This window comes from Lepus europaeus, chromosome X (genome assembly GCF_033115175.1).
Source record: "Lepus europaeus isolate LE1 chromosome X, mLepTim1.pri, whole genome shotgun sequence".
NCBI lineage: Eukaryota > Metazoa > Chordata > Mammalia > Lagomorpha > Leporidae > Lepus > Lepus europaeus.
Window position 1 is genome coordinate 32,725,059 of NC_084850.1, and position 23,128 is coordinate 32,748,186.

Below are 23,128 nucleotides of genomic sequence, written 5' to 3' on the forward strand. Positions count from 1 at the left end.
CTTCAAGGACCTAGCACTAATTTTGTAGTGTTTCAAAGTGCAAGAGAAATTTTACCGCGAAGTGCCTCGCTGCTTTAAGCAGTCTTTTTTGGAGTGCAATGGTAGCTACAAGCAAATGAATCTTTTCAGCAGAATGAAGCCTATTTTTCAGCATAAATATTGAAGAATATTTAGTACTGAAGACACCCTGGATGATACAGGATAAACAAGATACCTCTGAATTCATCAAGCTTCTTGATGAGCATCATACCGATGTGCCTTCTAAGAAGGAATCTTGAAAGGAGTTCCATTTTAAAGTCTCCTTGGTGATCAGTTCTCCTGTAGTTGTGTATATTCAGTGAGCATGCAGCTTCTGTTGTATCTTCCCTTGGAGGTTTGTTTATACCCATTGGGTTCCCAACAAGTTGAACCTTGCGTTACGATAAAAGCAGATGTGGCATCCAATCCTACCACCCAGCAAAGAGAAACCCCAGGCATTCAACTGCAGCACAAAATCGTGGGTGTAGCCTTCTTGAAGACTCAGGGTAGCCATTCCTTGCTCCATATTTAATTTTAATTCTAAAGTCATCTAATTTCATGGAATCTTTGAATTTGCAGTACGTTGAACTTTTAAAACTGTAAGTTATTTATTCTTCATCAAGAACACTGTGGTGGAATATTGTAATTGATTTTTTTTTCTTTTTTTAAAATACCTTTTTTTCTTTCTCTTTTGGTTTTTGTTTTTACTCTTACTTTGTCTTTCTTTTTCTTTTCTTTTTTTTTTTTTGGTGGGAGGTAACATGATTCATCGTTATAGGCACTTTGCAAAAAAAGTGATTATTCTTTTATAGACTATACTTTGTTTTCTTTTTAATAATGCCACTGAGTTTTCTAGTTGAGATTGAAACTGTATGTATTTATGTTAGAATTACAAGTTAAGTAAAATTTGAAGCCTCCCAATTAAGAAAAACTATAAAAATACAAATTAGTGTTGTTCTTCCACAGTGACCTCCACTATTTTTAAGCTTTTTGTGGAGAAAAATGTTTTGTTTTTAATTACCTATTAGGTACTAAGATAAGAAAAATGTGGCATTGACATTTATTTTTGAATTCTGAGCAGAATAAATTTTTATTTCTCACACTGAGTACATATAATTTAGTTTTTTTTAAACATTACAACTCCATTACATGATTTTGTTTTTGTTTTACTGTTGATACTCATATTGCTAATGATATCACGAAATTTATCCTCACAAGAAGTAGCTGGTTTATTTCCAGGTTACAGCCATACTTCCAAAAGTTCCTCTGGGTTCTGAGAACTATGCCAGCTCACCTGTCATCTCCATTCATTTTCTACAGGACAGTCTCATCGAACTCAAGGAGTCTTCAACAAAGGTTTGAGTCTTTTAAAATCATCATGCCTAAGTAAACCAAAATGTACTTTTATTTAATGGATACTCTCACATTAGTAAGTTCATTATTAACCTAGGATCAGTAGGAAGTATCCTGCTTCCTTAGAATAACCTTAAAAAAGAAAAAAAACAAAACAACCTAACACAATCTGAAGCAACAGATTACAATGGTCTCTTTTAATGAGATTGTTATAAAATATGTGTAATGTGGCTATCTTTCTATAATCTCTCCTTGTTTGCTGTGTTATACATTTTCCTTTTATGCTTCAAAATCTGGAAATAAGTTTAATGTTTGCGGAGGAGTTATTGGTTTGTTTTGGGGATTAGGTTTATTTAATTTCTCAAAATAAATCTGCCAGGCTGTATTCTGACTGCTTTTTGGACAAGCCAAAAGATCCAAAAAATAAATCTGATGCATTTACATAACTATTCTAAAACATTATCCCTTCTTCATTCATAAAGTTCTTTATATTGCCTTTAAATCTCCTCTGCTGAGGTACCTATTTGAAAGTTTCAGCATATTAGGAGATATAATAAATGTAAAATAATCATCCCCCTACAGGGGAATTCTTAAGTTGTTGGTTGTGTTTACATGTCAGTATTCAATCTTACCTGTTAGTCTACTTTCTTGAAAATTCTGCTATTGAACATAGTGTACAGTTTGTATATCTTACTACAAAGTTCATTTCAGCATTATTAGTTGAATTGTCCATTGTTTATGTTGTCTTCATTATAAAATTTGAATCTTCCTTTGCTTTGATTTTCTACTTTTGCCTTCCCTTAAATCTGCTAATTATGGGCCATATGGAACTTTAAAACAGAACCAATTGATGTTATTAACTGATTTTAGATCCATAGTGTTATAAATGAAATGTCTGTGGATACTGGGCAAGTGAGCACTGATTCCAACAGTTTAGATTAGCCAACATGCTTGTGTGTTAAAACTGTAGCATTGTTTGTGAACATGCTGTATTATTCAGAAGAGTATCAGCTGTACTTATAAGTACTTTCTTTAAAGTAAAACTTTCTTATTAGCTAAATTAAATATATATTGCACTATAGTCGATCTTCATAACCAGTTTGGGATTGTATTGTCCGTAGTAACCATCAGTAACTTGTGTAGGCTATCTTAAATTCAGGGGTTAATAGTGGTAATTTGTGAGTATTTATTTACTAAACATCCTTTGAAGCAATTTGAAATCTGCTGTTAAAGTAACTGGATTTTCTAATCAATGATGATTATTGCTCAAATTTGTCAAAAACCTTTTGAAAATGCATTATTGTATGACATATCTCATTTCTTGTTCATAAAAATGCTATGAGATAAATAGGATAGTGATAGTGTCTTTTTTGACAGATGAGAGACTGAAACGTTCTTGCTTTTCCAAGTGGCATACAACTTCTTTTTATTTATTTATTTGAGAGGTAGAGTTGTAGACAGTGAGAGAGAGACAGAGAGAAAGGTCTTCCTTCTGTTGGTTCACTCCCCAAATGGTCGCCACGACCGGCGCTGCGCCGATCTGAAGCCAGGAGCCAGGTGCTACCTCCTGGTCTTCCGTGCGGGTGCAGGGACCCAAGCACTTGGGCCATCCTCCACTGCCCTCCTGGGCCACAGCAGAGAGCTGGACTGGAAGAGGAGCAACCGGGACTAGAACCTGGTACCCATATGGGGTGCCAGCGCTGCAGGCGGAGGATTAACCAAGTGAGCCACGGCGTTGGCCCCATATACAACTTCTTAGTACCACAGTGTGAACCAAAATTAGGGTTCCTCCATTCTTAGCCACTTCAACGCCATTTCAACAATGGTTGAAGGGGTTTGAAGCTCCTTTAGTGTGTTTGTCTTGTCTTCTAGGTACAGTGATTCAAGTCATTTTACCCACCATTTAAAAAGTGAATTTTGTGGGCATGTAAATTTTCATAGGTTTATTCCACATACAAGGAGAAAATTTTCAAAATGACATATGAATACACTTCTGAAAATTATGTAGCTCATACTCCTTTTTAGATCCTTATGTGGAAATAAGGTTAGATATTCAGTAAATATTTGACATGAACTCTTAAAATCCTTTGGACTTTGGTAAAGAACACGATGTACTGGTTTGCATAGTAGCTGATGTTGGCATTTTTATGTGTCTAGAAAGTTTAATAGCACATGAATGTCTTAGAAAACTTTTTTTCTGCTGGACTTTGATCTCAAATTGATCATGACCTCACTGTTCTGGGGGTAGCTTTTTACTCAGAGGGTTTGGAAGATATGTGTCTATTTTTCATGTTATCTTGTCACTTGTACATATAAACCTGTTTCCCTGCTTCCGTTTGACTGTTTAGTTATGCTTTGCCTCAGAGATTCTGTTTTCTTACTTGCTGTTTTCACTTTCTAATCCATGTTAAAAGTAATACATGGATTTTGCTTGTCAAGTGAGATTAGTTAAAGGGGAGAAAAATTTATCTTAGTATCCAAATCTTTTCTGTCAGTTCAGCCACCAGTCCTAATTTCCAGCTGGTATATTTCCAGTTTTGGTCAGTTGTGTTTTGAACTACCAATCCTAGTAGGTACATTTGTTGAAAAAAGTTCTCGTAGACATGTTAGTCTAACCAAAACTCTCTGTAACTTAGGAGAACAGCTGTAACTAGCTCAAGACAGAATTTAGCTTTTAATTTTATTCACCATTTTAAAATGAGGATTTATAGCCAAACTAAGGACTAAAAGTGAGGCCATCTTTGTTGACTCTTCAGTGCAGCAGTGTTTTCCTGAACAGATTTTTTTTGAAGATTGGTCAAGTTCTTTTTTAGATCTTGATCCCAGTGTCAGGAGTGAAAACAAATCAAGAATAAAATACAACAGAGCTATAAGGCGGGTACCTGAGTACTTGAATCATCACCCACTGCCTTCCAGGATCTGCATTTGCAGGAAGCTGGAATTGGAAGCAGAGCCAAGACTCAAACCCAGGCACTCCAATATGGGATGTGGGCACTCCCAAACAGTGTCTTAACCACTGTGCCAGATGCCTACTCTGAAATGATTACTTTTATTTGGCAACTGTATATTGAGCACTCACTGTGTTTACAAGGTACTAAGAAGTATATAAAACTAGAAATGGCATCTTAGCTCTCTTGCCATATTGGAAACTGTGTTGTGGATAGAAAAAAAAATAAGTGATCTGAAATCATCAGGGAATACTTGTCACAAAAAAGGGAAAATATAAATACTACAATATTTCTCCAGAAATTGAGTTGCAGAATTTTGAGGGCTATGTTTGAAGGCTAAGTAGGATTTTAAGAGATGGAGATGAAAGTTTGTGGCCATTCTAATAAAGAGAACTGCTGGAAAGGACAGAGGTCAGGAAGCAATGATAGTAAATAGAATGCATTGGTTTGCTGTATAGTAGCGTGCACTTATAAAAATGTGGAGAGCTTGGGATGCCTAAGCCTGAGGAGTATGCATTTATTCAGTAGGAATTGAGAAACTTTATGGCTTTGTGGAAAGAAGTATTATGATCAGAACTATTCTCCAAATGGCAGAGAAAAGGAATTGAATTTGGTACATTTCTGTACTAAGAATGTCTGATTATGTGTTAATTGAACTATTTGACTTTTTATGTCAAGAATGAAATATTTGAACATTAATACCAGAAGGAAGTGCTAGAAAAGTTTCTCAATTCCTTGTAATACAGGATTCAAGTAGGCACAGTTAAAACTTCATTCTTATGGAGGGTTGTGTGGTTTTTGTGATCACAAGCCTCCCTCTGCCCCCAATACTTTTCTTAGAGAAACTTTGAGTATTGCAGTATTATTTCTTTTGTCTTAAGAGTTGCATAAGTAATGTTAACTCACAGTTAGAAATAAACCTCACAGTTAGAAAAATCTTGACTTGTCATTTAAGGCATTGTATCCAGCAAGACTGTTTATCATTCTCTTGCTCTTTGTTATTAATAAACACTTTGTCTATTTCAGTTAATCATCAGCTTTTTAAACATTGAAATTTTAAAGAATCTACTTCTGCCTTGCTCTGCCAGTATTTCTAAGCCAACTGAATTGAAAATGTTTGGTGGTGTTAAAGTGCTTAGTTCTCAAACTGACAGTCTTCTTTTTCATGTATTCCTTTGAATACCAAAGGGTTTCTTCATGTAAAAATATTTGACTTTAGATTCACTATTTTATTCTTGAGGTACATCTAGAATTGTGTAGTTACATAATGAATTATATTTACCATTCTGCTTCCTGATATTCTTAATGTCTGTTATTAAACATAAGTATGGATATAAATGCTATGTTAGATATCTGAATATTTCCTACTTCCTAAATATTTTCTTTTATATTGAATTTCCGAATTTACACCTTGTATAAGTAGGGTTATCTCTCAGATTATTTACAGTTAGAATATCCTTGATGTTTGGATGTTTTATTTCCTATATGCCTTTTGGCAGAGAATATTGGTTCATCATTTTTCAGTCTTTGAGTTTCATAATTTTCAGCTGTCAAAATGTTTTTCTGAGTTATTTGGAACCAATAACAGAATTTACCATCAGTTGTGGCTATTTGATAGAAATTGGAGTGTGCTCAGAAGAATATGTAGCCCTTATATTTGTAAAGCTAACTTAGGATAATCTCTGCATGGTTTACACTGAGGCAGAAAAGGCTTAACTAGTAAAGTTATGGCTAGATTTTATTTTTGCACCTTTACTCACTGTTGTTGACTGCCTTTCAGTGGCTGGAAAGACTGTTTAAAATTTCCATGATTGTGTAGAGGCTTCCTTTTTATGGTTTTATAGTAGAGAAAAATCAAGTCCCTATTTTTTCACATATGGATTCTCCAAATAATGGTTACAGGTCTTTAGAACAGTAAATTCTCGCTGTTAAATTACTAATGAATATCAATTGAGGTAGTAACAAACTTATTGAGTTTAAGTGACAATTTTTATAAGGCCAAGAATTAAAACCTCTGTATAATTTGTCCCATGTCCCCCTCCCGCCTTTTTTTTTTTTTTAACCTTTTGGAATCTAAACAGCTGACCAGTTTTGACTTGGGGTCTAACTACCAATTGTCTTTCACTTAATAAACAAACAAATGATGCCAGTACTGGAAAATTAATAATCTTTAGTAATATTACCTTAATTTAACAGCTCTACATTAATCATACTCCTCCACCACTATCCAAGAGTAAGGAGAGAGAAATGGACAAGAAAGATTTGGACAAGTCGAGGGAAAGATCCAGAGAAAGAGAGAAAAAAGATGAGAAGGACAGGAAAGAGCGGAAAAGGGTTTGTAATTTTTTTACAACTAGTTTGGAAAGCTCATTATCATGTTTGTTGCTTCTTTGAAAATACTAGTTTGTTCCATAGCAGCTTATTATTTCATGTTCTAACTGGTATTTTCACCCTGAAGTGTGTTTGCGTCTTCACAATAATAAGGATCTTCAGCCTAGTAATCTCTACCAGCTGTGCTTGTCTTTCATGCCATTTTTACCAAGTATGGGAAACTACTACTGCAAATGTTCTCCAATGCTAGTTAGCTTCACTCTTCTTGTATGAAAGCGATACTTTAAAAATGTAAACCCTTGATCAATGTAGTTCACAATTCTCGGTTCTAGGATCACTCAAACAGTGACCGTGAAGTGCCACCGGACATAGCCAAGAGGCGTAAAGAGGAAAATGGAACAAGTAGGTAGACTTATTAATGCCTTTGAAGCAGTTGTCAATGTGAATTGGAAAGGGCTTTCATGATTCTCTTTTGTAATTGTAGTGGGGGTATCAAAACGCAAAAGTGAAAGTCCATGTGACTCTCCTTACCCAAATGAGAAAGACAAGGAAAAAAATAAGTCAAAATCTTCAGGCAAAGAAAAAGGTGGTGATTCATTTAAGTCCGAGAAGATGGATAAAATCTCTTCCGGTGGCAAAAAGGTAAATTAGGAAAACAAAACAATGTTCTTTATTTTTTTAAAATCATCCCTTTGAGAATTTACCAAATATTGAGTTTTTTCTTTTCTTTTTTGGTAAATATTTATTTGAAAGACACCAGTGTTGTTGGAGGGAGAGGGAGAAATCTATTTGCTGGTTCATGCCCCAAATGGCTGCAAGGGCCAGAGCTGAACCAGGCTGAAACTAGGAGCATGGAACTCCTTCTGGGTCTTCCATGTGGGTGCCAGGGGCCCAAGCACTTGGCACAGCCTCTGCTGCCTTCCTAGGTGCATTAGCAGGGAGCTGGATCAGAAGTGGAGCAGCCAAGACTCCAGTGGGCATTCGGTGCTCATATGGCATGCTGGCATTGCATGGAGCAGCTTAACACACTGAACTGCAAGGTTGCCCTAGAGTTTTTTCTAAGTTGAGTCATCTTTTGTTAATTACCTGGGTGTGGGAAGAAAGGAGACATTGGGGGAGGGAGGCCGGAAGGTTAACTGGGGAATTAGAGCCAGTTCAGTCTCAGATTATTGAGAGGTAGCTAGTGATGTCTAAAAATTGTATTCCATCACTTTCTGTTCACAGAGTTTTAGCCTGCCTTTTTTTGAAGTTTATTTTTTTCTCTAGCCATACTTTGATGCAAGAAAGTTCCTTTTTCTTTTGTGGAGTCCAGTGTATGTTTCTAGTTTTTTTTTTCTTTCTCTTGTTGATTGTGCTTTTGGTACCATATTAAGTAAATCTTTGAAGAAAAATTCTGGCTTGTAGGTGATGAAAAGGGATTTTGAACTGATTTTCTTACATTTGGCTTTCTCTTCCCCATCTAATTGCACCATTCCTTATAGGAGTCCAGGCATGATAAAGAAAAGATAGAAAAGAAAGAGAAACGGGACAGTTCAGGAGGAAAGGAAGAAAAGAAACAATATCCTTTTCATTTATTGATGTTTTCAGTAGTAGTGGTGGTGGTGATGGTAATGAAAAAATTTTGATACTGCATGTATTTAGAATTATACCCTGAAGTCTGTGGTCTAAATGCTAAAGGCTTCATAGTTTCCCCCCCCCCCCCCCAGTGGTCTTTCAAGGTAACCCTCTCAAATATATGAAATGTGGAAGTGGGAAACCTGATGTTTTGGATTTTTGTTCTTTAACTCCCATGGTGACTGAGCATGGGAAACAGAAGGGCCAACTTAGGAGCAGGGCTGGAAAGTTTGCAGCTATCAGGCTGATCCAGATGCTTAGGCCTGCAACCTGAGGAATTGCCTGAAGGTTGAGACACTATTCTTTGTTTCCTCCAAAGTTGTTTTCCCTTAATTTTTCATCTACTCATAAGTCCTCAGATAAACACAGATAATGAAGACTTTAAATCAAGGTGAGTAGTCTCTTATCTCCTTTTTATTTAAAGATAGAAATGTATGTAATGTAATGTTAAAGAACTAATATGCTGTTTAAGAAACTAGATCCATTTTGCAAGATATAGCTACTTAATTGTTTTTCACCTAACTATAAGGATAAAGTCTTTGGATATAGATGTGAAACAAGACTCATAGTTATTTTTAAAGCTGTTTTTGACTTAAGCTTACTGAGTTGCCACGCATTTTTTTTTAAACACCAAGATGTATTTAAGAATATCTGGTTTTCTCTTCACCACTCATTCCCATCTGCTCTGGGTAGTTAATTAACTTTTTGAAGTATTTGTGGTCCTATAAGTAGTATTAGTATTTGCATTTCACAGGTAAAGAAACTGAGGCTCTTAGGGTTAAGTTGATGAAGATTACAGAGATATTGTCCAATAGAGCCAATACTCAAACTTAGGTTTCATTCCTTGAGTGTTTTCTGTTCTTTATGCCTTCTCATGCAGACATGTAATCCAAAGATTTTTAAAGGTTTTTTTTTTTGCCTTTTTCTACCACTTCCCATGTTTTACAAAGCTAGAAAATAAGGTCTCTGCTTTTAGTTCTAGAATTTAAAGATGTGCAACTTTGTTTTCAAGGAAATTCGCTTATGTGTTATGTGAGACTTAGAAAGTGATTTAACCATCTTAAATAAATTCTGTGTCCATCATTATCAGAATAGTTACTGTTTGCTGATGCCTTAGGATTATTGAAACGTGTAAGATGATTTGCCCCTACATTTAGTGGTTTATTTGATGGTTCCAGAGAGATGTATCTGAAGTTGTTGACTCGCTTTTTTATTGTCCATTTTCTTGTTTTCATGTTAGCTTCCATTTCTTAATAATATTAAGTATCCTTACTATCTATTATTTCTCCCTAATGTTATTAGCTACTTCTAATCTTTTATGAAGCCAGATAGATAAACCAGGCTATTTACAGGTACTCAAGTGAGATAAGTGTCTTGAGAGCTAGTTCTAGTTGAGGGTACGGGCTTTAGGGTGTGGATTTTTTTCAGGTTTATTTTGGCTATAAAGCAGGGATTTGAGGTTGCTTCTGAGTGGCATGCTGTTTCTGTTCTGTTATTTTGGGGTGGTTATCTAAGTAAAGTAGGTTAAACAAGAGCTAGGAACCAGCATTTGGAGTTTAAATCTTTTTAAATTTGAAGATTGTAAAAGAAATATTACTGCCTCTTCAATTCTAGTCTTCATTACCCTCATTCTGACAACTAGCTATAGTTTCTGGTAGACTTAATCTTTCTTCTCTCATTCTTTACCTTAGCCTTTCTTTTAATTTGGGATTTTGCTTTCACCATGAGGTCTCTCTATTAAAGAAACAAGAAACCTGCCTCTCATCTTCATTAGGAAAAGAGCCGATTACTGTCTCTGACAATTTTTTACTGTGGATTTATACATGTCTTTTTACTTAGTACCTAAGTATTATTTTGTATATGAGGCTTTGTTACAAATTTCTTTGAATTCTTCCCTTGATCATGCATTTGTACTTTTACCTGTCTGCAATCTATCAGGAACAAAATCATGAAAAGACTGGCTAGGGCGAGGTGTTTGGCTGATAGTTTTATAGCAGAGCTTCTAGATTCAGATATCCTTTAAAAGATAACATTTAGCTTGATGGTTATCCTGTTTAACTTCTTGTTGAAAAGTGTGTATTATAGTTTATTCTTGAGTAAATTCTTAATTATGTGAGGGTCTGATTTTTCTGACTGCCTCTTTCTGTTTGGGTTCATTCTAGATTTGGTCAAGTCTTTTTGTATGTGTTCCTTTTTGTTTTTTAGAGGTCTTACTATTTCTAACTGGTTCCATCTAGCTATATAGGCTATCTCTTTTTTTTTTTTTTGGACAGGCAAAGTGGACAGTGAGAGAGAGAGAGAGAGGTCTTCCTTTTTCCGTTGGTTCACCCCCCAGTGGCCGCTGTGGCCAGTGGGCTGCGGCCAGCGCACCGCGCTGATCCGAAGCCAGGAGCCAGGTGCTTCTCCTGGTCTCCCATGCAGGTGCAGGACCCAAGTACTTGGGCCATCCTCCACTGCACTCCCGGGCCATAGCAGAGAGCTGGACAGGAAGAGGAGTGACTGGGACAGAATCCGGTGCCCTGACCGGGACTAGAACCCAGGGTGCTGGTGCCGCAGGCGGAGGATTAGCCTATTGAGCCGCGGCACCGGCCTAGGCTATCTCAAAATCTCCACGCTCCCCTTTTATTTTCTATTAAGAAAATATACTATATAAATGTGACTCAGTTAAATTCCTTCCAAAGTCTTCTGTCTTCTTCCCTTGTGTATTTTTTTTATTTCACACACACACACACACACACACCTGTTCTCTGGCTTATTTCCCAAATGTCCACAACAACTAGGCTTAGCCCAGACCAAAGCCAGGAGCCAGGAATTCAATCCAGGTTTCTCATGTGGGTAGCAGGTAGTAGGATCCATCACCCGCTGTTTCTCATGGTGTGCATTAGCAGGAAACTAGAGTCAGGAGCTGGAACCAGGACTTGAATCAAGCATTTCTGTATGGGACAGAGGCATCTTAACTGCTAGGCCAAATGCCTGACCTGCCTGTTTTTTGTTTTTAGTTGCAAGATCCTGTCTTTTTCTATATCTTCTGCTACCCATAACATCTTTGTCCAAATTTATCTTAGCTCTTTTTGATTTAGTCTCTTGAACATTACTAGCTGTTTTGCTTCCAATCTTTTCTCTACTTTAATCTTCTTTAAAAATTCCTGCCTATTAAAATTGTCCCCAAAGAACTAACCTTTGGCTTATCGATTTTAATTTGATATGTGTGTTCCTCAACACAGGAATGTTGAGCTTGTCACACTTTTGAAAGTCCTTTCTGTGATTGAGCTGCTGTGCTAAGCTGACACTTGGCTCCCAGACCTTGAGGTGCTCAGTTGCCCTTTCTTTATTATTTTGGACCTAGGATTTTGATGTTAACGAATGTCAACAGTTAGCTATATCCTGTCCATCTGTATTTTTAAAACTTGTGTAAGTGAATACTATTTAAGTCCTTAGAACCCAACTTTCATAATGTTACCTCATTTTGTATTTAATATAGTCAAGAGAGAGAGAAAGACAGATGGACTGGGCTCCCCTCCGCTGATTTCCTCTCCAAATGTCCACAATGGCTGGAACTGGGCCAGGGTGAACTGAATCCAGTTCTTTGTGGGTGATAAGGATCCACCTACTTGAGCCATTACCTCCTGCCTCCCAGGAAGCTGGAGTTAGAAGCCAGAGTTGGGAACTTAGTCTACGCCCTCCAATATGGGATGCCAGTTTCCTAAAACTTTTTTTTAAAATTTTTTTGAAGATTTATTTATTTATTTGAAAGTCAGACTTCCACAGAGAGAGAAGGAGAGGCAGAGGGAGAGAGAGGGGTCTTCCATCCGCTGGTTCACTCCCTAATTGGCCGCAACAGCCAGAGCTGCGCCTATCTGAAGCCAGGAGCTTCTTCCGGGTCTCCCACATGGGTGCAGAGGCCTAAGGACTTGGGCCATCTTCTGCTTTCCCAGGCCGTAGCAGAGAGCTGGATTGGAATTGGAGCAGCCGGGACTTGAACCGGCACCCATATGGGATGCTGCCATTGCAGGTGGCGACTTTACCCGCTACGCCACAGCGTCAGTCCCCTAACCAGTATCTTTACCTGCTAGGCTAAATGCCCACACTATCATCTGTATTTTAAATCTAGTACATTCCTATTATAATCTTCCATTTCAGCAAGCTGAATATATATTGCAGATTCATTTCTCATCTCCATTTCATACCTGAACCCTAACTCTTACCTGAGTTCTATCCCAAGGCTGCAAATTCTCAGCCCTTTGGTAGAATGTGGCTTGCTGGAGTGTATCTTCTTGGCCTCACACAGTGCTTCATGTTTTTTTTTTTAATTGATTGCTTTTTAAAATTAGAAGAAATGACAAAATCCAAATTTCAATTTCTCTTTGAACAATTAGAATATTTGGCAACATTGTGTCCTGATTTCTGCCTGGTAACAATCAGCTGGATCTGCCTAAGGCTGAGCCAAAAACTTTTTTTTTAAAAATTATTTGTTTTATTTGAAAGAATTACACAGAGAGAAGAAGAGAGAGAGAGAAAGAAAGGGAGAGAGGGAAGGAGGGAGGAGGGGAAAGAAAGAAAGATCTTCCATCCACTGGTTCACTCCCTCCCCAAAGCCAGGAGTCTGGAGCTTCTTCCAGATCTCCCAAATGGGTGCAAGGGCCCTAGCACCTGGGCTATCCGCCACTGCTTTCCCAGGCACATTAGCAGGGAGCAGCATCAGAAGTGGAGCTGCCTTGTCTCAAACTTGCCCCCATATGGGATGCCCATGTCCCAGGTGGTGGCTTTACTGTTATGGTGCAACTCTGGCCCCAAGCCAAGACCTTAAAAAAAAGTTCAGTCTGTTCTCACTCAGCGACAATCATTTATTTCTGCTACATTTTTAGCCCTTGTAGACTATTGATTGTGTAATCCTGCTCTAAGCTTTTTGTTTTTTCCTTCAGTCCATACTTGAAAACTAGACTCCTAAGCTCTGAAGGATTTTTTATTTTAGGAATGTATTGTCATTTTGAAGTAGGTTCCTGGATGGTAGTAACTTGTATAGGGCTATGGAGTGTTTGATTAAGTTGCTTCCTCAGTAGCCTCCCCTTGCTTATATGTGTGCATGTGGGCTTGCCTTCCAAGTTCTAGTCACAGGTTCCTATGTAGAGTACCTTGTGTACCCCTCTCCCAGATTGTGATTTTGTTGAAGGCTGTAACTGTATCCCTTCATTCCAATCTTCCAATTAAGTATTTTTCTTTATTATGTCCTATGTCTTAGATATTTTGTTAACTTTACAGAGAGAGCATTGTATAGCAATATTAAGTTTTTCTCTTTGGCATGAGTGTGAAAATTAATGAACAGCAACAGTGACTTTTTTTGTCATCAAAAGAAGGTTCAGTTTATTTACATTGTTTGATAGATGGGAAACCATACCTATGAAAAAGAATTTGTTATATGTTTTGCAATATATTTTTGAAGGCAAATTTGTTGTGCTTTTATTTAGTTCTTTATATGATAAACATTTAATATTTGTAAAACTCTTATTAGAGAATTGAAATAATAGACACAATCCATTTTTCTCTTCATTATTGTCTTTTAGACTCTTTAAAATTACTGGGTATGGGCTTTGGCAATGATATTTATCAGTGCTGTACAGTTGAAGAGGATGGGAGGAATTTTTTTGTTTCCTTACTCTTTTAGGCCCAATATTCATTAGGGTGCTGGTTTTTTGTGTGTGTGTTGTTTTGTTTTTGGTTAAACCTGACAGGGTTGAGCACTTACAAAAGGCTGTCATGCCACATTTGGCCATGAATGTGACTATCCCAAATATATGTATGTATCCTGAGAGGCATCCCTGAATATGCTTAAGATTCAGCTCATTAGAGTCCCAGTTTTAATTCTGTTATATTTTATCCACATGGAATATCTCAGGAACTATGTTTGTTGTAAGAATTATTTGGTTGTAATATAAAGATAAATGAAGGAGTAAAGTAGAATTACAGTGGCTGTCCCTGTGTCTTTCTCCTTCTAACTTTTTTCTGCCTTATAAATGTGTGTTCAAGTTTTGAAAAGTTAACTTCATCCTTATGCCTTTTTACTCGTGTGTGTGTGTGTGTGTGTGTGAGAGAGAGAGAGAGAGAGAGAGAGAGACAGACAGACAGACAGACAGACAGACGGAGGGAGGGAGGGAGGAAGGAAATTAGGATTGTGAAATCCTTACAATTTTGGATGCAGGGAATGCAGCAATTCTGGGATGCTGTCTTTGAGGACATCCCAGACATTTTAGTTTAATGTTATATGTTTTGTTTTGGTGGGCTTGTATTTTGTACTTTTGTTAAAGAATTCATTGCCATCAAGAAGGCTCTTGTATGAGTAATCCGTGAATTGCTGAAACCTTTCTTAGCACCTTTTTGGTGAGTTTGATCATAAAATTAATAAATCATGTATATGTTTAGAAATGCATGCCTTGATAAAAAGACTGATTTTCTGTCTGCCTTTTCTTCTCTTTCTGGTCTCTAGCTGCTCTTTTCTCCAGACCACTGTGCATTTCAAATTTGCCTCTTGTAACAGCTCCGTAATCCTTCTTAAAGTCAGCTGCCTCAACTCTGAGAGGGTTCTCTTTGAAGACATTTTGTACTTAGTTTTCTGATTCCTTGAGGAAGGCATGGTAGAATGTAGGGAAATAGTAGTTTTACGATATAGGACCAATTGCTGGCATAAAAAAAAAAGAAAAGAAAAGAAAAAAAGAAAAGAAAACTTAGAGATCCAGATAGTTTTCAATATAAAATGATGTTTATAAATGTAACCTTGTTTCAGCAGAGTGGAGACCATCTTTTGTTGAAATGTGCCCTGCAGACATAGTATTACCAATAACAGTATAGGCATCTGTAATGGAGACTATGCAGATTCTGAACTGCTCCTGAAGTCACATCTGTCCTAGGTGTGAAAAAGAGATGTGTGTGACGACTTACGTACAGAACCTATGCTTGCTTATTTATAATGGTTAAGATGATACTTAAAAAAAAAACAACTTAGAAGAATGTGGCAGGTAATGTGGTATAACCTCAATGAAAAGAAAAATATTACTTTGCTGAAGATAAAGTCCCAAAAGCTGAGTTTAGGACTGTTTCATCACTATGTGACTAACTTCTTGTTGGCAGCTGCCTCTTTCTGAAGTTCATTGAACTTGGGGGAGGTTTTCAAGTCTGTAATCACAACACTTCAGCACTATTTTATGATTACTTGCCGGACACTACTGAGAGACTGACATCCAGTATCTTCTTTCCACTTGCTCTTGTGCTTGCTGATTTGTCATTCCAGGGTATGGACAGACCCCTAAGCTGAAGGTCTCCCAGAGGAGGATGCCAAAGCTCCATGCGTCACTCTCAGAATGATATCTCCCATATTTAAGAGCTTCTGGTGCTGTCCATTTAATGGGAATCTGCTTTAAGTCAGAAGATGAATATACACCACCATCCTCTTGACGAGACATTCCAAAGTCACTGATTTTCAGAACATTATTTCCACCTCCACGCAGTTTCTTGCCGCAAGGTCCCTGTGTATACAATTTTTACTCAAGATACGCCATCCAGAAGCAGCATCTAATGAAAATTTCACTAAATGATGAGTTTTAGTTCATCCTTCTTTCTCAGAAAGGAGAGGAATTCGCCTCCTGGAACCACTTCCTTGATGATGTAGATAGGCTATCATTGTGTGCAAATTCCTATAAGTTTGACAATATGGGGATGATTATATTGCTTGAGGATTTTGGCTTCTTGTAAAAATTTTAATTTCGCTTCCTGGGAAGGATCTTCTTTATATATTTTAACAGCAATTTTATCATTTAATGTTCCATTAATTATGTTGTCAAAATTTTGATTGTCCACTAATTCTCCTAAAGTGACATCTTCGTGACTGAGAAGCCATTTCTTATTGCCTAATTATGGCCATACTGATAGGATCATGCTCCTTATTGGAACTGAGTCTTTTTTTTTGCAATTTAAAAAATTGTGATGAAATTCATTTTAAAGTGTACAATTCAGTGGTTTTTAGTATATTCACTATGTTGTGCAATCATCGCCACTGTCTAATTCCATAACATTTCTGTCACCCTGAAAAGAAATCCCAGGTCTGTCAACCATACTCTGAATTCTTTTCCTTCTCCGGACCCTTGTAATTCACTGATGTACTTTGTCTCTATGGATTTGCCTGTTTTGGACATTTCATGTAAATTGAATCATGCAATATGCAGCCTTTTGTATGTGGATTCTTTGACTTAGCATCATGTTTTCAAGGTTCATCCATGTTGTAGCATGTCAGTGCTCTGTTCCTTTTTATAGCTAAATAATATTCCATTGAAAGAATGTGTATCATATTTTGTTTATCCATTCATTGTTTGATGGATAGGAACAATGACTTTTTAAGTATTAAAACTGTAAGTTCAACATTAGTGTATCTATGATTATCATTGACAATGTCAAGATTATACATGGTGTGAACAGAATGCTTTGTAGAAATGATATGTAAATTATTTGTCAGCATTTCATGGAAGTGTGATTATTTTCTAAGGCCCCTTCTAGTTCTGGTTTTATGAAATATGTGAATGTAGTATTTTCATCAATAAAGTAATGCATTAAGCATTAGTTTAACTTTGAGAACAATGTTAGGCAGATATGAAGTTATTTGCCACATATTGTAATGATCATGTTTTGAATTTATTTCAATATACAGTATTTGAAAAATGTCAATACATAAAGGAAAGGAAATGAGTATAATTGAGTCAATATATTTTTAAAGCAATTTTTATAATTTAGCAGACATTGCATCTTAATATGTCGTAATTAAAATTGTGTCCTTATGAAAAATGTGATGTCATTTTTCTTTTTTGTTGATCATGTAAAATGAATTCTTTGCTACATGTTATGGTTTTCTTTTTTGATAAGCTATTGCTTATGCTTGTAAAATGTTTCCTTACTGCTATTTCATTTTTTCTCCCCACTCTTCCCCAGCCCTCCTTCTCAAACACAAAAAATTTTTGTTTTTTTTAAAAAAAGTCATAATGTGCCTGACTTTAGTGGTTTCTAAGAGTGGGCAATAATAAGAAATACTCAAATATTTCATCCCTTTCTGGGGACTTGATTCAAGTCTTTATTACTGATGGAACTTACTAATTTTCCTTTTTTTCTTTCTCTTTTTATATTAAAAGAACCTAGCTGCCTTTTTTCCTCCCTTCTCTTTCCCACCTCCTTTTTCTTTGTTTCCTCCTTTCTCCTTCCTTCCTTCCCTTCCAGTCTTCCTTTATTCCTTATCTATCAATATAATCACTTTGTTTCTTTCAGGTGATATTGGAATGAAATTGTTCATCTGTGACCAGAAATTAATTTTCCTGAATAAATTGCCGGGGATTATGAATCGAAGAGGGCCCATTTTCATCTCCTTAAATTATTCAGTTATCAGCTTTATTGCTCCATGCTGAAAACTTAAAATTGTTGAATTGTACATTACTGTATTTTAACTTGTTTGGTTTCTACATGTTTATTTTCAGTAATGGCTGAAAGTGTAAAACTGTTTGATATTTTTAGCACAATGTGCTGCATACAGTTTCCAACAAGCAAATAAGGTTACATGTGTACAGAATTTCACTTTTGGTTAACTAAATATTGCCTGGGTTTAGTTGTTTTTCCCTCCCATCCCCCACCCATTTCCTTTTTACTGTTTGAAAATAAAAAATTATTGAACTGTTTTGAATTTACCTCATTTTAAAACTTAGTTTTAATTTATTATTTGGCCTGTTTTTAATACTTGTCACTAAAAAGTGGGAGCAAGAGTCTTATGTAATGCTTAGGAATCATTTTATAAAATAGTACATGTGCAACATTAAAATCTGTTTGAAAAAGAAAAAGATACCATTGCTCACTTGTCCCTTGCCATTTTTCCCCCTGTAATTATGTTAGACAAATCTTGGCAGAGGCGGGGGATCAGAAGTTTACTGTGTTTTAAATCTACAGCTACAGGAGCTTTGTATTGCTGCGCTTTCATCTGGAAAAGTTTCACAGTGACATTTTTAAGAGAATTTTTTTATCTACTGAATTCTACCTGTGTAACTTTTTTTCTAAATAAACAATAGTTTTCTCATATGATTGTATATCATTGTGTATATTGTTGCTTATTCAGAATAACTGGTGATAATTCAATAAGCCTCTTATCCTTCCTTTTCACTTTTGTCTTAATCCATGGGCTGCATGGTTTTCAAATGATATATCATCTAAAAATATAAAAAAGAAATCTTGTTTGATTTCCTTGGCATGTGGGGTAGACAGAGGGCTGAAATCATGTCTAGAATTATCTGTTTCATCTTCATTTTCTTGGAAACAGTGGTACCTATACAAATAAAAGTTTTAGAGACCAATAGAAAGGATATAATTTTTAAATGGATTGAGAAATGCTGAGCATGCCTTTTTTTCTTTCTCTTTATTGTATTTAAGTTATACAAGTTTCATATATACAGATTTAGGAACAAAGTGGGGCTTCTCTTCCCTCCCACCCAGATTCCAACTGATAATAGATCATTGTAAAAATTAAGAATGGGAATCCGAGGCAGGAGGGAAGGGGCTGAGCATGTCTTACAGCTGGCAAGAGGGTATAAGTCTAGATGTTCCTTTTCAGTTATTTTGTAAAAATTGATGAATAGTATAATTATTTATGGGAGAATGACCTATTGTATGACTGTTGGGTATCTATCATGTGTGCCTGATACAAAGTGAAATACTTTTTAGAGTAATTTTTGCCTGAGGAAATAACCATGGTGTACATCAGAATCATTTGTCTGAAACATCTTTCCAGTTGTTATGTCACATCTGCATTTTAAAGATGACACAATTGTGATTTTGAATTAAGAAGTTTGTTCCTAATTATTTAATATTACTATATATTCTAGTTGCTTCTCAATTTTCTTAACATGGGTAAGCTTTGTGGCCTTAGCATGTGACTAGAAACACATTGATAATGAAAGTACTAACCTAATTGCAAAAGTAAGATATGTTGTAAATAACAAATCTGTAAAATTTTACAGTGACAGCCATTTTAGAGCATCCACTGTGTTCTGGATACAATGGATGCTTCCGATCTAGCTTGGAAAATAAGAGCCAAACTAGCGCTATGGGCAGTCAACAGTCCTTCTCTAAAGGTGGAGGTAGTATTTTGAGACTTTGTGGGCCTTGTGGTTCATGTTGCAGCTACTCAGCACTGCCTTTGTAGTGTGAAAGTAGTCATAACTATTTCATTGAATGAGAATGGCTGATATCCAGGAAAACTTAATGTACAAAAATAGGTGACAGGTAGTTTGCTAACTACAAGGAGTAGAGGATCCTTTAGGAGATCCATTTAAAAGGTATTTGAGTACTTTTTTTTTTTTTTGACAGGCAGAGTGGATAGTGAGAGAGAGAGAGACAGAGAGAAAGGTCTTCCTTTTTGCCGTTGGTTCACCCTCCAATGGCCGATGTGGACGGCCCATCTCGCTGATCTGAAGCCAGGAGCCAGGTGCTTCTCCTGGTCTCCCTTGTGGGTGCAGGGCCCAAGCACTTGGGCCATCCTCCACTGCCTTCCCGGGCCATAGCAGAGAGCTGGCCTGGAAGAGGGGCAACCGGGATAGAGTCCGGCGCCCCAACCGGGACTAGAACCCCGTGTGCCGGCGCTGGAAGGTGGAGGATTAGCCTGTTAAGCCACCGCGCCGGCGGTATTTGAGTACTTTTAATGTGCCAGAGATAAATCTTTAAGCAAAACGGGTCCCTGCAGTGATGGCGCTTTCATTTTAGTCAGTGGAGGGACATGCTGTGTGGAAGAATAAGCCTCAGTAAAAAGGACTAGGTAAGCCAAGGCTTAATACTTTACATACAGGGTGATTGTGGGGGTGAAAATGAACAAAGCCAAGTATTTTGAGGATTATCACAGTGTGAATATATTATTACCAAGAAATAGAACTTGGAGCTATCCTTGATCCCCAGACCCATCTTTGAAAACAACTTTTATGTGAAAATAATATAAAGGATATTGATCTTGTGTTCCAGCGAGTGGCATTTAGACTTGGCATTTTCTAGAATGCTATTCACCTTACACTCATTAATGGGATTGGAGGGATATTTCTGGACCCCCCACCCTGAAATTGAATACAGTTTGTGATGTGTGCAGGTTTTCTAGATTTATAGCTTTCACCCCATTCTCAAAATGATGGATCTAAGGTGATGAGTGTTTTTCCCTGAATCTATCTGGAGCTGGGAAAATTTGGAAGATAGTGTTCTGTCTTAACTTGGATTTAAATGTATAGGGGCAAAAGTTAGAACAGCTTTCCTTGCCTTGGCAAATATTCTAGAAGTGATTTGTAGTTTATTGTTGGAAAGTAACTGGTTCATGGTATAGAACTATCTTCTATTTCAAGGAAACACTTAAACCAAGTAGCCATAATTTTTTAACAATTATGTAATTGTTTTATTTCTATTCCACCATGTTCTAAAAAGAATTTATGAAAAAGTATGTATATAATAGTATAAACATTCATGAGGAAATTTGGTTTCTGGGTAAAATTATTATCCAAAAATGTCAAGTGCACTTGGGTCCTGAATCGGCTCTGAAACTGACAGGACACAGAGATGGTAATATGGACAGTTACTGGAACTGTGATATCTATCAGAAAGCTGGTTATGGTGGAAACAAATCTTTCCTGGTACTGACACCTTAAACTTTGCATTCTCAAGCAAGCCATGTCTCTTTAGTGAATAAAACAAAGATATATATTGTAATATCCCCTGGTTTTAGCTGATGGCCAACATCTCAGTGTGTTCTGGAAAAATTCTGTGATGACCCCAAAACATGCAGTACAGGCACACAGGTCTCTGATGACACACAGGTCTCTGATGATTTGGCATGGTCCAGAAAAATATTTTTTAGTATTTGGGTCAAGGTTTGTAAATTGGGGCTTATGGTAGCCTTGCTCTTAAGGCTGTTTTTGAAGATCAAAAATGTCAAACCTCCATTCCCTACTTCCCCCATTCCCCACCCCCCACCCCCATTGTACAAGTAGTATGGACAGGATCTCATTAGTTTAAAAGCTGTGCCCAGTCTTTACTTTCCGTTTGTATTTTTTATTTTTGTGTATACTGATCTCTAAGGCTTCCTCTTAGGTACAGTGAAGTTTATAATAATATAATCATTTAATATTCTCCTTCATTGCGATCACAAACATGATTTACATGTTTGAGTTTTTGAAAGCATAGTAGCATTTCTGGAGATACTATTCCAGGGTCAAAGAGGTTTTATTGTGTCTAGAGTTGAGAAAGAGAAGCTGCTTAAAGGATGGTAATTTATGCTAGTTAAATGGATTTTATTGTATTTATAGATACAAGTAGATAATTAAGAAGATCAAGAAAAAGAGATATTGGAAATAATGATTAAAGGAAATAGGGCAACCTGAGAAGAGATACCTTAATGTAAGAATAATTGTGTGTATGTGTGTGTGCATTTGTTTATGATACCTAGATACTATTTTAAGCTGTAGTGGCCATTTCTGCATGGGTCAGGCTTACAATGCTTAATTCTTTTGATGTGTTGCTGAATGGAGGTGTCTAAAGAAGGAAGGAGAGGGAGAAGAGATGATTCTGTTCAGGCACAGGGCACATAAACTTGAGGAGTATATAACTGCAAATCAGAGATAGCTTTCATTTCAGATTTTGGAGCTAGACAATGACCTGATACTTGACCTCTAGCTTAGACTGACATGGTTTTTATCAGATGTCAGCTAGATTTCCTTAATACTTGAGTATCAGATTATGAAAAGCTATTATTTCCTGTTCTCATGAAATTTTCTCATATTTTATCTGAAACAATGTTATACTCTTTTCAAGGCCTTTAGATCCTAATTTCATATGGTTTTGTAATAGTACTTACCTCCTGTAAACATCATTGTTATTAAGTAACACTTAGGAATTGCGATTGGATATGCCACTGCCAGCTACTGTTAACACAGACACCTTTTGTGCTTTCTAAGATAATTAATCCAAGACATTAATAATACACACAAAAGACCTCACAAGATATAAGCAGGAAATAAAATATAAAATGAGTAAGGTATTTATACAGCACATGTTTGGAGTAATGTTTAAAAGGCTGGTGAATACTCAGAATTCCCGATTTGGGAAGTCTTGTTCACAACAGGTTAATAGATGAAGCCTCCATGAAGGATTTAGGACTTGGAAGAAGGCAGTCTATTTCTACTTAGACCTAGAGGGTGTCTTTTTGGGTCTGATTTAACCCAAAGTTGGCAGTGGCAGAGAATGTTGAACTTGAATTCAGACTAGTTCTGGTGTTGTGCAGAATCCTTGAAGCTAACCTGAGATTGGATCATATTTAAGAGACAGTGCTTTACCTCTTTGGATACTATTCTGTAGTGTCTCAAGACTTAACACTCTTTTTGGTCTTTTTCTTTTTTCTTTCTTTTTTTAAGTAACTAAGCCTGACATTGCCAGTCTTTTTACTACTTTAATCAGTGTTAATTACACTTTTCATATTTTCATCGATAATTGAAAATTTACTGCTGATATGTCAAGATTACTTTCCTTGTCCATTTCTATTCTCAGTGGAGATGAACTCCACTACTTTCTTGTTTCATCTGCTCCTCATAATTCCCTTTTGCAATAAATTAAATGTAGCAATACATGTAAAGTACCTGGCAGGTATTCAAACGTGTAGCAGTTGTTATTAGTGGTAATATTTATATTAGTAGCTTCCAAACTGAGAGCCAGAATTTTGAAGCCTTAGGAGGCCCCCACCTCAAAAGTATTTAATCAGATTCTCTTGGGTAGGACCCTAGAATATTAAAAAAAGAATATAAAACAATTCCTTAAGTGGTTCT

The 23,128-nt window shown here is 36.6% G+C and overlaps 1 protein-coding gene and 1 pseudogene across 11 annotated transcripts in view; one reads left to right on the forward strand and one right to left on the reverse strand.

The window, feature by feature from the left end:
- THOC2 (THO complex subunit 2) overlaps nucleotides 1–18,370 on the forward strand; it is a 126,224-nt gene extending 107,854 nt beyond the window's left edge. For 5 of the 11 annotated variants that reach the window (XM_062184254.1, XM_062184256.1, XM_062184261.1 and 2 more), the window contains 7 exons: nucleotides 1,258–1,374; nucleotides 6,516–6,653; nucleotides 6,983–7,052; nucleotides 7,135–7,292; nucleotides 8,132–8,208; nucleotides 8,610–8,655; nucleotides 15,547–18,370. In XM_062184254.1, the coding sequence (XP_062040238.1) occupies nucleotides 1,258–1,374; nucleotides 6,516–6,653; nucleotides 6,983–7,052; nucleotides 7,135–7,292; nucleotides 8,132–8,208; nucleotides 8,610–8,637 (588 nt within the window). In that variant the 3' untranslated portion in view covers nucleotides 8,638–8,655; nucleotides 15,547–18,370. The remainder of the gene's footprint in view (nucleotides 1–1,257; nucleotides 1,375–6,515; nucleotides 6,654–6,982; nucleotides 7,053–7,134; nucleotides 7,293–8,131; nucleotides 8,209–8,609; nucleotides 8,656–15,546) is intronic. The other 6 variants (XM_062184259.1, XM_062184264.1, XM_062184265.1 and 3 more) reach the window with 4 other exon arrangements.
- Nucleotides 15,361–22,180, reverse strand: LOC133752544 (tyrosine-protein kinase Fer-like; annotated as a pseudogene).
- Nucleotides 22,181–23,128: the final 948 nt, after the last annotated feature.